The sequence below is a fragment of the Chaetura pelagica genome, unplaced genomic scaffold, assembly GCF_000747805.2.
Source record: "Chaetura pelagica isolate M959 unplaced genomic scaffold, ChaPel_1.0 scaffold123, whole genome shotgun sequence".
Lineage (NCBI taxonomy): Eukaryota > Metazoa > Chordata > Aves > Apodiformes > Apodidae > Chaetura > Chaetura pelagica.
Genome location: NW_009953295.1, coordinates 2910747 through 2926976, shown reverse-complemented (window position 1 = coordinate 2926976; position 16230 = coordinate 2910747). Strand labels below are relative to the sequence as shown.

The 16230-nt window shown below is 41.2% G+C and overlaps 1 protein-coding gene across 3 annotated transcripts in view; it reads right to left on the bottom strand.

Annotated features, from left to right (window-relative positions):
- LIMS1 (LIM and senescent cell antigen-like domains 1) overlaps positions 1–16230 on the bottom strand; it is a 34573-nt gene that overhangs the window by 4774 nt on the left and 13569 nt on the right. The window contains exons 1-7 of one of the 3 annotated variants that reach the window (XM_009997899.1): positions 14935–15206; positions 12414–12573; positions 6196–6262; positions 3337–3457; positions 2354–2503; positions 1221–1371; positions 334–426 (exon numbers count right to left, since the gene is read on the bottom strand). In XM_009997899.1, coding sequence (XP_009996201.1) covers positions 334–426; positions 1221–1371; positions 2354–2503; positions 3337–3457; positions 6196–6262; positions 12414–12573; positions 14935–15116 — 924 coding nt within the window. In that variant the 5' untranslated portion in view covers positions 15117–15206. Of the gene's footprint in view, positions 1–333; positions 427–1220; positions 1372–2353; positions 2504–3336; positions 3458–6195; positions 6263–12413; positions 12574–14376; positions 14385–14934; positions 15207–16230 lie in introns of those variants that run through there. The other 2 variants (XM_009997901.1, XM_009997900.1) reach the window with 2 other exon arrangements.

Genomic DNA, 16230 nt, shown 5'->3' with positions numbered 1-16230 from the left:
GGGAAAGACGGGGTGTCATTTTCTTCTCTGATCTCACAGACATGTAAAAGCTCCTAACAGTTCTACTTAAGTGTCACAAAACTTGAAGAACAACTTGATACTGATTGTCCTGGCTACCCTTTGTGAAATAGCTGCAGTTTTCTTTCTCAATACAAGACCGATGTATAGAGAAACCCACAGAAATTAACTGCAGTAGAACATCTGCCAATTGGCATTACACCCAAGGGTGCCTATAAGAAAACAGAAGAATGTCCATGGGTTTCCCTCTCTATCTACTAAAACTAATTAATGAGTTTACCAATTGACACAATTTTTAAAAACACGCAACCCTACCTGATTGTAGTGGGTTTCACAATATGCCAAGCCTTTTCTCTCATAATGGCGATGACCCAGGAATGGCTTTTCACATTTTGCACACACAAAATGCTACAAAGAAAATGACAGACATTTTGTTTGTTTGTTTTCTTGGAAGTAATGCTGTTTTTTCTGGAAAGCAAACCAACCTAGCCCAATACTAACTGTTACTGAACTAGCTGTGCCATCTTGAAAAGGAGAATTAAAACTTTTTTGCTTCTACATTGAGACCACTATAATAATGCTCCTTTTAATGTCTTCAACATTTCAATCCAAAAGTTAAAAGAAGAAAAAACAAACAAAAACAAGCAAAGGGATTCTGATACATTACCAATGAACTGGATGAAAAGAGTTTAAATAATTGGCACCGACATTTTGTTCTTGTGAAGAAAGCCTTTGCTGGAGGAGATTTTCAAAACAACAGAAGGAATAGCCTGTCTGTCTTCCTAAATCTTGTACAGGGCCACAAAATATGAACCCTCACATAAAATGCTTTAGAGATAATTACATGGTAGGTTACTATGGAAGACATAAGCGTAGTAAGATACTCAGTAATATTATAGTTACCACAGAATTGTTCTGCCTTTCCACATGTATTTTTTTGGACTCTGAAATTTTCTTCTAAGGACATCACAGTGCTTCCTTTGATTACTGATATTAGATTCACAGTCACAGCTCTCTGTAATGTAGGAGATAACTCCTATTTCACAGTGGCAGACCAGCCACAAGAAGGGTGAAGACGGGATTAGGAGAAGGCATTTACTAATCATTGCTGCATATTTTGTTAATGAAATTGATCAGCAAAATCCCAGGTAAGTATGTTAATGTTTACATTTAGAAAAGACAATGCATGGTTTGATGTTTACCTCCACATGCCATTGTTTGCCCATAGCATTCACCACACGGCCTTCAATTGGTCTTCTACAAGCCCCACAGATGGGAACACCCATTTTGTCATGGCAGGGTAAGCAGTACAATTCTCCCTTCAACTCACGAGCATCAGCAGTAAGTTCCTTCCTGTTCAAAAGTCAATGAAGTGAGAGCATGAATAAAAGCACTGAACAATGTCAACTCTTCACAGTTTCTGAAAAGAAAAAAATAATTTTTAGAATTTGTTTTACAACTTGTATTTGCACTACAGCAATGCAGCAGCATCCAATATGATACAGTTCAATGTGGTTCAAGACGGATCAAGTCCACGCTAAATTGAGAACAGGCTGCTAAACAAGATGCACAAAGTGTGAAAACAGCTGCTGAGCTATTGTCATTCTGCATTCTGGCTATGTAGCACAAATGTGTGTGTACATGCTGAAGACATCTGGTTTATATTCTGGCACTCTTAGCACCAGTTTATTTTAGATTTACATAACTGTAACAGAAAGTAACATACAGCCCTCTACATCTACGTATATTTTCCCTGTTGTATCAAACTTCAGAGAAAGAAAACTAAAGACCCACATGAGCTAACTATGTTTATTTATTGCCAACTAATGATTCATGCTACTTCCAACGATGTCCCATGATCTGTGCATCAGTGCAGAAATGTGCTGCTTTGTATTCTTCAGTTGCAGAAGGTGATAAAACAAGGTGGGAGAAAGCTTGTAATAAAGGCTTTAAAAGGAGAGAACAATGTTTGCATTCGATTCAACTAAAAAGGAATAGCATAGATAAGGTGCTAATTCAAGCAGCCAATTTTTTTTTTCCTTTTGTAATAGAATAAAAAGCCGTCATTTTTTTTGCAGCTACAGAAACCATTATTTGTGTCCCTATCTCTTGCAGTACCACCTTGTCCTGCAGAGTTCAACCTTTCACTACTCCCCAATACATCAGCTGCTGTTTCAACTAAAGGCCCAATAGAAGTAACACACATCTGGCTGCAAGGCACCCAACCCTCACCCCTCTTGCCAGTTGCACAGGGCAGGTTTTAACTTTCAGATGTAAATCAGTGAAGCAAATAAACCCAACATTTTCCTGTTTTAGTTTGCAGAACCCAAGTTACCCGCAGTTTGCACAGTTGAAATGATCAGGATGATAAGGATCATTTTTGAATATGAGAGGCTGTTCATCAATAATGGCATGGCACTTCTGGCAAATGTACTTTCCCAGGCCTCTGGCTTTTTCCCTGTTGTGGCATGGACGGCAGAGATGTCTGAAACAACATAAAAAAGAGAGCTAAGTACTGGTATCACGCACTACAGTGCAAAATATAAAGCAAAAAAATTATTGAAATCTAATTTGTCAGCCCTTTCAGTAGAGCAAATAGTCTTAAAAAATGTCTTTGTTAGGTAAAATAAGTTCAGAAGAGGCAGGGTGATACACTTATTTTCTGTTATTGTTTCTTCAGCTCATGTGAGTTTAAGCTGTGTTAAACATACAAAACAAAGTTTGCAATAGATTCTCATTACTGAATGTTTTATTCTCAAAATCTTAAAAAATTAGATTGGAAGCACACACATGTCCTAATTCTGCAGAGAACTGTATATCATATTATACATGTGCCAATGAACATAGAACCCACTTGAAAAACATTCCTCTGATTGCAGTTGGTAAAACTATCCTACTCTATCAAGGAGGCCACTGAACTGAAAGTGATTATTATTAAATCAGGTGCTAAACTAGACCAAAAATGGAAACTCCAGCTGGAAAAAAACAAAGTAAAAATGTGTTAAAAAAATAAAGACAATGCCTCTGTACCTTTATGTTTTCTCTCTTATTATGTAAAACCAGTGGCCCTGAAAGGTCACTGAGTAGAGATTTTGCCAAGAAACCTGGTGCTGAAGTAGGTAAACTGTTAATATTTTATGTGCGTATTTTAAGATACCCATTCTTAGTTTTTTTAATGCACTCTTAGACCTTTTCCCCACAAAAGACACTTCAGTTGCTTGACCTCAACTAGAAAGTTTCAGGAACCAAAACCTCTCAGTCCCCTCTCTCAGTTGATTTTATTCATGCTCAGTCACAGAAGGAAGGATGAAGATCTACCTGCCAGCATTCTTGACAAATCCGATATCAGCCAATACTTGTTGGCAGATATCACAGCAGAAGCACTCTGGATGCCAGCTGTTGTTCATGGCTTTGATAACACGACCAATAATGAACTCGCCTGTAAGAAACACAACACTGGGATGTAAAATACTGTGCTAGAGAAAGTTAAAAGCAACCCACAACTGAATTGCTACAACGTCATCAGCCTCTTCCTCCCTCCCAAATCTGGTAGGATACATTGCTTTCAGTGGCACAGTTCTGGTTCTAAAGTCTGCAATTTGGGTTTGTTTGATTTTTTTTTTGCTATTGGTCAGAAGGTAACATCCTTGCTGATAGAGGACCTTCTGTTTTCTACATACAAGTCCTTCTACATGCACTCTCCACCTTCTCTCTGCAATCATCCTTTTTCAGTCCCTTCCCTGTTTTTACTTATCTGTCCCTAAGCCATTAAGAAATGAGTTCTTTATATAGTATGTCTTTCTAGTGTCCTAAGTATCTTTCTCTTTCTTTTCTTTCAGAAAACAACAATTTTAACTTGTCATGTACACAGTAGTGGTTTCTACTTTGCTAGGACCAAGCCATAATGGGACTCTATGCTCAAAGAACAACAGATCTGAGCTTGGGTGGCTGTGGACCTCCTGCAAAAAAACCCACAACCCATGGAGCCAAAACACAAAGCTGCAGTGAAGCTGCAGAACAGTCAGTCCAACACACACAACTTCTGACCTACCACAAGGAGTCCTAATCTCTGAGGCATTAAAAAAATAGCATGAGAACTACTGTTTTGCATGCATGGTGTGTGACTGTACAGCACAGGCAGTGGAGCCACGTCCAACACATGCGTTATTCAGTCATTCTCCATGTGTTCATTGTAGCCAAGGCCCCTGAGTGATGCCAAGTGTCCTGATTTGAGTCAGGATAAAGCAAATTTTCTTTTTACCAATTTTTTTTTTCTTCAGTGAACTCTCTTTTAAGCAGCACCTTGGCTGAAATTAACTTCAAGTTTTCCAGCTAGTGGACTGGTAAAACTTGAAAGTTTTTTGTTACTGCTGAGAGACCAACGACACTTTTCTCCACTTGTTGAATCTGCCGCTTTGGACACTAGAAGAGCAGAAGAGTCCTATCTACAGCCCTCCCGTAGGGAGGAGAGGACTAGGCAGAGGGCAAAACTGGCCAAAGAGATACTCGATCCATATATATTTAACACTTGGTATAAATTCAAGGATCATGGAAGTCAAGCCCTTCTTCTTCTTTCCTTCTCTTCAATCAATTGCCAGCACCCAGGGATGACTCGGTCTATCCATCTCCTTTGATTCAGAGACCTGTGCATTCCTGACCGTCACATCTCTTCCCTCAGCTCCTGTCTGCTCTGTCACTATCTCCATAAGCAGTCTGGGGCTTTTCAGAACTGCTCACAGCTCAGGAGAGTGCTGTGGGAGTTGCTGGGGGTAGGAGGTGGTGACAAGGTCTTGCACATTCCTGCACATATTTGTATATATTTGTACATATTTTATTTTATCATTACTATTTAATTAAAGCTGTCTAGTTTAGTTTTAAATCCGCAAAGCCTCTCTCCTTATTCTCTCTCCTTTCCTTACCTGGGTGGGAGAGGGAGGGAATAGAGAGCATTGTTGTCACTGGTTTAATTGCCAATCCTGAGTTAAACCGTGACACAAAGCCTCTGCCTAAAATGTGTTGGGAGCTTGGCTTCCCAGTGCCATGGAAGGCAGAGACCTGGCTTTGGAGAATGTGTAACTCAACCTGCCCAAGGGGAGTGACTGGGCAGGTAACTGATGTGGATGAAAACATCCAGCATGCAACTCTGTGGTGTTCCCATGAAGTTGTCGTTTTTCAAGAACAGCACCCTGTGGACTCCAGAAGTGTCAGGAATGCTCAATGCCTCATTGCTGACAACAGCCCCATTGATTTTGGCTGTACTTACTAAATCCAAGCAGTGGCAAAGCCACCTTATTGAGGTTTTAAGGGAACTGATGCTACAAGGAGCTAGGGCAGGAGCAGTGGGAGCTGTGCTGGCTGAGCCAGAGAAATCGTGGAGATAGACAGCATATCTCCTCAGAAAGCGCCATCAACCACCTTCTTCCTCTTTCCCAGCTTGGTCACAGCCACAGCTTTAAATTCAAAGATCCATAACATCTGCTTCCCTCTCCCTTGGTGTTCAACCCCTCCCTTCACATGGGAAAGGCTACACTGGGATAAGTGAAAGCTGTAGCATATTGCCTATGTCCCACAGAAATATAAGAGCTTCCAGACCAGTTTAAGCAATACTCAAGTAATGATTTCACAGTCCTGCCGAAGCATAATGTGTCACACACAGGGGAAAAAAACCCAGAACAAGCAAATTATTATAGTGCAGGACACACACAAGCATTGACATCAACAGTGGGAAATAAAACACGGCCCTCAGTGTTACACAGGGATGACATCAGATGCTGAAGCCTGATAAAGATTATCTCCACTTCAGTGGCACAGGACAGCATAGGTGGGTTACAATAGTCAAATGAGATGACAAATACTTGTTGCAGGGTTTCAGCTGCACAAGCACATGTGAGTAGATGTACATAACCAGGAGTCATGAATGGTCTGTTCATCAGATTGCTGTATCAACAGCTAAACTACTCAAATAATACAAACTTTTTATTTTAAATCCCATTGTTTTATGAACTTCAGGGAAAGCAGCTCCCCAAATTCTCTGAAGTCTAGTCCATTCTGGAAGTTCAGATGCTGAGCCTCACAGGGCCACCTCCAAGAGAGGATGTACAAGGGTTGCACATCCTCTCCCAGTGACATTCCCATTTCTGATCAGCGTGAAGTGTTGCACCTCAATGTAAAACTTACCACATTGATGGCAGCAAGGGGCAAAAAGCATTTGAAAATCATGTTCACAGTACTTCCTCCCTTCAAACTGCAAATGGAAAAAAATCTGAGTGTTAGAGGGATGCAAAGCGTGCCCTTAACATAAAGGCTGTAACATACCAGTTTGTTTCCAGATTCAATTAGGTAGTAAAACATGAGGGGCTGCACAAAAAAGCAGAGCATGTGCTAGGCATTAAATCCACCCACCTTAATTCATCACCTAGTTAGCATGTAGTGTTACTAGCACAACATTCCTCTAATACTGCTGAGAGTGTAAGGCATTTTCTCTCACCATTTGCATCACAAGAGACATCTGAATTTTGACAGACTGCAGAAACTCTGATGCAACTGAGCAAATTATGGGCAGGAAATTAGCTAAAGAAAACCTTTCCTGGGGGGAAGCATTCTCCCTGAATCCATTTGATCTCTTCCTCACTCTACATTTCCTGCAAGAATGACCCAGCATACCAGAGGAAATAAGTACAAGGGGAGGAAGGACACAGGAATCTTTGCAATTTATGGAAGAGCCAACATATGAAGGGAAACAAGGCTTTTCCTTTGGGATGCTTATTTCATAGAATCATACCATCATTTAGGTTGGAAAAAACCCTTAAGATCATCAAGTCCAAATGCTAAGGAACAACATTCACTACGTTGACTAGATGAAACAGAGAACCAAGCTTAAGGGATTCGGATTTGGATCTGAATCTTTTCACAGCTTAGAGAAGTTCAGCTGCAGTTCAAGCTCAGATAGAAAAAAAACCAAACATATGGGGAAAAAAGTAAGTTCTACAGCACTGCATTAGCAACTTAGCTGGAGAATATGTGAAAACATGTAGGCAATATGTCCTGAAATGAAGGGAAATGTTTCAATACTTTCAGGCACATCATTACTGGACACACAAGCCAACTAGCATGTCAAAACCAGACAGACAATATTAGGTATGCTATGAAATGTTTGAATTTGAATGTGCCAGTTTAAAACACTGAAAAAAGGGGGATAGCAGGAAACCCCATTTCTTTTTACTGGGTCTAAGACAAAACAAAACGAAGAGCATAAAATACTGCCCACAAATTAAGCTTCGGTGCATGGATACAAATTACAGCAATGTATTTCCAGATTACCTGTTTTGTACTATGAAATCCCAAGGTTCAAATATAATGTCAGTAATTACTCATGCAATATCCAAGCCATTGGTAGGATGTGGATCTAATGAAACTCTCTAGAAGTCACCAGATACATGAGATCAGAAACTAATTCCTATGCCCAGCTTGAATTGCACCTACTAGGAACAGAAAGATGTAAGCTTTATACCAACTCTTCCAGAAGTCTCTGCTAACAATTTATCAAGTGTTTCTTCAGTGTAATGCTCTAAAACAGATTATTTTTTTTAATTGGAGATTTTAATTTCTTTTTAAATTGAGGCACAGAATGCTATTGCTGTCTCAGAGTAATGGAAATTATTGGGTCATTGAGAATGGTGCTTTCTTCCACCCAGATAAAATCATTTTTTAAACTGAAAAGAATCCAAAAGCTTCCTGTTATGTGTAAACAGGTGGTCCAGTAGGAGATGCATAGGTTTGCTTGGATTTCAGAGCCACTCCATGTTTGATCTGGGTGGACTGAACACGTTTTCTTTCCCTTTGGTTTACATCAGGGAGGTTGGTGACCGTTCAGTCTTGTTTGTATTTTCCAGCTTCTCAGCTCATTTGTGCTACCTTTTGTGAATGACTCAATTCACCCATCAGAGAAAGCCTTAAGCTTCTATAACAAATGCCAGAGCCCATATTTTAAAAGCAAGGTCTTGTGACTGTGGTCCATATGTTCAATGGCTCTGCATAGAAAATTTCACCATGGCATAACTTTCAGCTGATCTCCACAATTTTTATCTAACCTAGTGGAAAGACATGCATAAAGTGTGTCTTTAAAGACTTCTAAGATTCAGTTTTTGGTTAAGCCCATTTTAAGAAAACACTCCAGCTGCAACTGGAATCAAAACAAATCTGACAAGTTCATGGCAGCTGTGCTTTCTTTTAATTTTCCTGTAGGTTATTTCAAACATCTTAGAAAAAAAGTCCAAACGGAAAGGAATTCACTCTCATTTAGGAGACGAAAGCCACATAACATTCCATTTTAATAAGACTGATAATATTGATAACAACAACAATACAGGTCCCCAATTACAGCTCTTGCAAGTACTTCGTAAGGATTTTGTTGTATTTTTTCTGTTGTTGGATGCACCTCTCTAAGCCCTTCTGTCCTGTTTAACCCCCAGCACAGCACTGAAAGAGTAGATTGGGCTTTTTCTGAAACCACCCAGCAAGAGGCTCTTAATTAACTGCTGGATCAGGTGTAGGAATTACCTTTCCTAACCTCTTCTGTCTGAAGGTGAGGTGCTCACACTCCCTAGTGGGACAGAAAGGCAACCTCTAGTAGGGAGGAGCCATTCTTGGACCGGAGAGTAATGTGGGTTGGAGGAAAAACTTGCTCACTGATTACAGTGGGGCCAACCTGTCCCTCTGGACTCGCTGCTCCTGAAGCTCTCCATTTTTGCTGGCTGCTCTGCTGCTGCTAGTACAGGACTGTACGCTGCTACTCGTTCTAAGATTCTGCAACAGCAAGTCCAGGGAATACATGGCTTCCAGGTCATGGAGTAAAAGCAGATCAGAATTGCTATAACTTCTGAAGGCAAATCATGATGAGTTCAGAAATTCTTCTAGCATGTGCTTCTGGTAATTTCTGTTTAGGTTGACTGCACAAGAACACATGCTAAACTGATGATACTGAGCAAACCTGAACACAAATATTCTCTAGCAAGCCCCATGGAACATTAAGCACACAGCTCTTGCTTACATCCTTATGCAACAAAGCCAACACTGGCTGGTTACAAATCCGTATTATAATTTCTAACATAGGCTTATAAGGACACAAAAAAATTTCCTGCCTTGCTGTGCAAACTCCCAGCTGCAGATGGGCCCTGCTCTGGTGTGGCACTGCTTGTGCCTGCAAGCAGTTTGGCTCTGAAGCCAGACTGTGGCGAGTTGTGCTGATGGAGGTCCCTGCAAGCAGCCCAGAGACACAGCCTGTGGTGCAGGAGACCTGCATTGGCATTTCTTCTCACGTAGCCTGACCAGTTCAGCCCCTGCTAATGGAACAGAGTGTGAAAACTTATCACTGCAGCGCTTGATGGCAAATGTGGTAAGCGGCTTAATGACTAACTGGGGTAACTCAGCAAGGTTTGCAATAGGCCGCAAGAAGAATATTTGACTTCTCAATTGCTAAGAGCTGGAAATCATTCCCAAGAAACACTAGCTTAGCTAAACCTGGCACAGAACAAACACCAAATCATGCTGAGTGACCAACAATGCCTGTGTTTACCCATAGGTCACTTGCTCAGAAAAACATGTTACTTGGCCACACCTCCAAACATGCATTTTCTCAAAGAGTGTATTAAGCTAGTCAGAGGAAGATAATCTTTCTGCCTGCCTTCTCCAGTCACTTTTTTTTGACAGTGATACAAATCAACTCAAGTCTTTAGAGCACTGCCAGCCATCTCCTGAGTATTGGCCAAACTGATCCCACCCTTTACTTAGGGTTATCCCTCTCTCTCCCCTAAATGCTGTCACCCAGGAAGTTCCAAACACTCATGCCAAGATGCTGAATAAAAGAAAAGCAAACTGTTCCTTTGTCCTCCCTTCTCTCTGAGCAGCACCACCAGGAAACTTGCAATTGTCCCACTGACCACTTCAGTGCTAAGTGAAAGCCATTCTGACTGCATGGGACACATACGAACACCCTAAACAAAACAGACAGAGGAGAAGGCCCTGCCAAACACTTCCCAGCTAAAACAGCCTCAAGGGCACAAGGGTTGTGATAGCACAGGTATCTACTGACCTCTCCACCCTCTAAAAGATGCCCAGGACAGGCCAGTATAGATTGGGGAGGAAGGCTGGGTAAGATTTATGAGCCATCACCTGAAGGCTGTTAGAGGGCTTAAGCAGACAGAAAAGCACGTCTCTTCAACAGCAGCAGACAGACTTGCTGATGTGGAGAGAAACTGCATGATCTTGTGGTATACAATAGAAGAGCTAGAGTCAGAAGGGTGATGTGAACTTCAAGCCACACACAAGTCTTCACATATTCATTTAGTGCTCATCAAAACTATTTTACCTCTGTAAAAGCTGTGGCAAAATAGTGTCTATTCTTCGTTTCGCTATTTCCACTTTCTGTGTAACAGTTCTGAAGGACAAAGCATCTACATAGCCTGAAAAAAAACCCTAGCAATGTTAACTAAAATATGTTTAGTACATGAGGCTGTTTTAATTCCTGGGAAATTCTATCAACACTCACTTCTGACTTACTGTCTTTAACAGGAGGTGTAACTTGGCAGTCAGAGAGTGCTCAAAGACCAGTATAAATAAGAACGTTAACAAGGTGGCAGCAGAAAAAAAAAAAGCCTACATCCAATATATCTAAATAACACCAGGATACTTGCCCCTGGCAAGGACATTCAGATACGGCCATCGCGAGCAACAGCGACATCGTAATATTCCTGGATTAGGTGCAAATGTAACTTCCTTTCCACTGGGGTCCTCCCCCATCCTCTAGGAGACACAGGCTGCCTAGAGCAGGATTTCTCAAACTTTTATTTCAAACAAAGTACCATTGAACTTTCTGAAAGAGGTCCCTGAACTATCCCACTGTTCATAAAAGTCAGAAAATGGATAAATAAAGTACTCATTATGGAGAAAAAAATACATTTTATTGTACTAATTCAATTTTATTAACACAGTTACAAATATTTTAGTTCTAAACCATTTGTATCACTTTATGCTTGCCTAGAGTCTTAACACATCAGGATTCCTTGCCTTGCCTGCAAGCAGGCAACAGCTCAGTATGCATTAACATTTTTAATGTAATGTGAATGTATCTAGAGGGGGTGGGTTTTTTGGTGTCTTTTTTTTTTAATTGCTACTGCCTTGCAGCTCACCTTTTGAAGTCTTACGGAACACTCATGGCTCATTTACCACAATTTGTGCAACACTATCCCTATCGCACTTAAAAAATCTTTTGATCTTCAGAAAGGTGAGAGAAAACAAACCCAAAGAATCCCCTTTGCCATTCTCTTTTCCAATACACACTCCTTCCTCAGCCTCTCAACATGGTTCTGTAAAATTGTAAGTATTACTGTGGAAGATACGCTGTTGAGCTCTTGCCCCAAGGATGGCACACTGTACATGAGAGCACAGCACTGTGCTTTTAACACACTGCTCACCTTCTCTTCCAGTTCACAGCATGACATAAATCCTGTAGTCACTACTGTAAGTTGCAGTACAAGCTACTTCAGCGGGACCTTATCCCTCTCAACAGTAATACCCTGTCACACATCATGTACTCCTCCTTATACCAATCACTTCGTATTTTATGAACTAGTCTTAAGCTTTCACTAAAGCCACTTCATCCTTGAGAGAGCTGAGCCACATCCTGAATCCCCACTACAGGAGAAAGCAAAGAGAAAATGACACTGAGAACAAAAAACCCATCTGAACTGAGGGCAATATACCTGGGGCTGAGAAATATGAGTGAGAGTGGGTTTTAACTCTTGAAAACATGCAAGGACTGCTCATTTGGAATGCTCCAATTTGTTAAATGCAGAGTTAACCCTACTTTGGCCCTGTTTAGCTCGGGCTGTCAGCACATCCTCACCTCAGCATGCTGACTTACAGCTCATGTCTACAAACAACTTTTCACATGCTGTGTTGACCACACTCAACCCAGCAATAAACCTCCTATGGACCACAGGATGCTTGGGTTTACTTTTGTAGGACTGTTCCCCTCTAAGAAGCATGCTTTCTCTGTATTTCTGGTATGATAAACAGATTGCTTTCACAGAATTCAGGGGAAAAAGCCTGCACTGAGAGAGAAATCTCCAGCTTTTCTCAGCTCTGATAACAAGAGGCAACACATTTAAAGTATAAGGTATATAAGGTAAATAAGGTTATACACACTGATGTCCTCCAAACTGGCACGGAAACACTTCTGCTTTTTTGTCGCTCTATGGGCCATATCCTTTTGGAGCCCCATTCTTACCAAGGGACTTTCTAAGCTACCGATCTGCCCGCAGCTGCTTCTGGTATAAAAATGAACGTGGAGGGCCAAGGGTGGGGGGTGAGAGGGGCACTGTGCCCCCCTTACTTACCTCGTAGAAGAGCCCTTCAGGGAACTGCTGAAAGCACTGGGCACAGACAAAACACTGCTCGTGGTACAGCTCACCGTTGCTGTTGACAATTTTCTCGGCAGGGGCAAAGCCACCTCTGCAGCGCTCACAGATGGCATTTGCAAGTGCATTTGCCATGTTGCTGTCATTAAAATAAATAAAAAAAGAGAAAATTAGTCCAAATAGTCAACACCACTGGTTGCAGGTCTCTGTGGTTTGTTTTTTGTTTGTTTGTTGTTGGGTTTTTTTGTGGTTTGTTGTGTTGTTGTTTTTTTTTCCCCAAAGCCAACTGCAACTAATGCTAAGCTGCTCAAAACAAGTTTTTTTAATGGACTTAATGACTTGTGGCATTCCCTCAGAAATAAACCTGCCATTTTCCACTGCTCCTAAATTCTTCAGAAACAAAAACCCCACAAGGCACTCTAATAACTATTAATTAAAAAAGACAAACAGAAATATTGTTACTACAGATATATTTACAGGCTTTTTACGATGAGAAAAGGCAGGTAATTCAAAGAAATAATGTAAAATTACAAAATACATTAGAATTACAGAAAACAAGGGTAAATATTAATGACAATTGGCCACTGGCATGACATAGGAAAACATAGATGATAATTCCAAAATAATTCGTAATTATAAAATCTATATAACAGCATTGGTCCAAAAGCTCTAACTAAGAAATGTGAATGTAAGGTATTCTAGCCTTGCAGATATTACTGAAAACCAGTGCAGGTAAACAATTATTCCTTACATAAGCTTCACATAGCTTGAAATAATTTTACAAATGTAGTTTGAAGCCATGCAATTTTTGGTTTGTTTGTTGGGGTTCATCTCAGGGAGATCAGCTCACGGTGTGCTGGTGTCAATCCAGGGCCAAGGAGGAGGGTGGGAATGCTCTGGCTGCCTCTCTGCAGCCCATATAGGCCAACACAAGCTGGTGACCCCATGCCAGGAATGCAAAAATTACTCAAATTGCAACCTTTGTTGCTTTTCAAAGGCACGTGACCTTAAGATGACAGCGCAGTAGCTACTGTATCAGAGGAATTAGTTACTTCACTAGGATCAGGGTCACATCTGCAGACGGCAGTACAGCTGTGCTTCAATTAATCAAAGCTCCTGTGCCAGAAAAAGCCTCAATTCATTTTTTCTTCGTAACCACCTTCTTACTTTTATTGAATCTCTCAAAGCTATGCCTTTCAGGATCACCTCTCTGCCCTAATACCATTTGACAGCAGAGTGCAAATACAGGGCCATGCCCTTGTTTCATTACAATCTGAGCACAGCTGACAAAACCATTGACTACCTGGAAGCTTATTAAACAACTGACAATATTTTAAACACACGTGCACACAGGCCCATGTTTTGATACAGATATCATGCTGTGCCCATAAGTGCAGAGTCCTTAGTCCTCTGCAAGATGCCAACCTTTCCCTCTAAGGGGATATGAACTCCTGGCTCCCACCAGGTTCAACAGGACCTGAAGTCATTCCTTGCACAGAATCTGAGGGGGCCAGCAAACACATAGCACATGGTTTAAAAAGGAATGTGCTTTATCCGTTTCTTAACTGTGTCATAGAAAAGCCCTACACAAGGTCACATCTGACCAGTTATTATTAGCTGGCTTTTTTTTTTTTTTCCTCTCTCTCTCGAGATCTTTGCAGAAGAGGAAAACAGTAACTGCTATCTAAAATATTCACTGCCCACTCAATGAAATGAGTGAGCAAATTTCACAAGGAGATGAGGTAGAGACAGGTTTATCCCATACTATGCCATACATTACAGACAAGCCTACAAACTGCAGTGATTATCCATATAAGCTGTGGTTAACTATAAAGCTTGGCAATGGTCTCCACTAATTGTGTATGCTTTCTGTGGCAGAAAATCTCAGTCACTTCACCCCTTCTCCTTATTAATCTAAATGAAGAATAACCACAAGACGAACCAGGACATTCATCCTCACCTCAACAGTTCTTGAGCACCAAGGACACTAAACTTAAAAAATTATTTCATGTTAAGAGCTGTCGGGCACAAAGAATAATCCAAGCAAAAACATAAAAACAAGTTCAAAACCAAATGAGAGCACAAAGCTTTCCTCCCTCAGTGTGCAAAAGTAATAGGAGTTGAAACACATCATATATGTAAAAACAGAGATGTATGTAACACTTCTGTATTAGTGAAGCAGTTTATCCACTTGCCCAAAATTGCAGGCACACAACCTGAAGTCAGAGAGACTACTTGACAAATTCAAATCCCATTTCAACTGCTGATAATAATTTCTGACACAATTAATGATGATGTTTAAAGCAACAGCTCAAATTTTAGTTGACAATTACAACTGGCAGTGTATCAAGCGGAACAGTGGCAAAGGCTGCATTACAGAATGGCTTGCATTGCAAGCCATTGCACAAACTGCCCTGAGTTCAGATAATAAAACACATATGTACAATACACCAATAACGTCACCATAGTTACATCCTGAAGCTGAACAGAATGAACTTACAATCTTGCATAAAAGTCACAAAACTCTTTGTAGAGTTTTATCTCACTGTGCCTACGTTGCAGTTTTGACACTGGTTTCTCCCCTTCATTCCCTGCGGAGTTGTGAGCATCAGGAGCGACCTGGTGTGCAACCTCTTCATCCTCCGGGATGGGGTACGGGTGAGCTCTGCGCTGGAAGTCCATCTTTCTCAAACTGCTTTCCTGGGTGTATAATATCCTGTGCTTATACTGCAAAGAAGCTGCAGGCAAAGTCTGCAAAACAATATGCTGGACTTCCCCTTGTTCCCAGGAAAGTCATTTACTGTCGCAGCTCCGTGTCATGTAGCCGGAGCTGCTCAGTGCTCTGCTACAGCTTCAAGTTAAGAGTTCAGCGGCAGGGCAGCGAGCCCGTCACGCCAAGAGTTACTGATGCTGGCTGCGAGCACAGGAGCACATTCCCCTGCCAGGCCCTCATGCAACCTCGGGATGCTGGAAAGTGGCTTCGCTACCGGCTGCTGGTGGAAGTCGCCCAAGAGAGCTGCCTTAGGGGCAACCTATGGCAGCAGACACATCCACTGCCAAACTTGTCCACAGCCACTGTCTGCTGAGGAGGGGGAAGGTGGAGGTGGATTCCAGTAATATTTAATGGTGGCAAACCGTCAGTGGAAAGCACAGAGAGAAGATTTCTGTTGTTAGGTAAATATTGCTTTAATGCTACAATGTATTAACTACATTGTAAAAATGGCCTTTAATGTTCCACTTATGTCTTAAAGTCACACATGCTGAATTTATCTATAGGCATCTACCTTCTTGCCAGCACTTCACAGAAGGATGTAGGCACAGATGGACCATTAACCAAACTGCCAGGAATTCTATAATGGACAATATATGAAGAAGGAAAAACAAAACTTGATTTCCAAAGATGTTCTGTGTTTAGAACAATTACCTAATGTAAGAACACTTACTGAACTAATTTACTGTGGGCATTAGGAAACTGAGAGAGCAAGACCAGGAAGAAAGAACAAAATTAATAATTCCTTCACCACAAAATGCCCTCCCAATGTTGCAATTATTTCATAGTTATATTCTATTAAAAATCCTGTTGTGAACTGCTTACTAGGGAAGGCAGGGTCGACTGGCTGAATTTCTGCAGCTAACAATTACAGCCCTGCAAGCTCTGATTGCTTTAAGAGCAGCATTTGTGGCAGATGTGGCACACTAAGCTTCCAGGAACTCCTAATTCCAAACAAAAGTTTTGGGAAGCTGTCCTGACTAACTGTCTCTAGCACTGAATTGGCAAACCCCATGCACTTTGTGC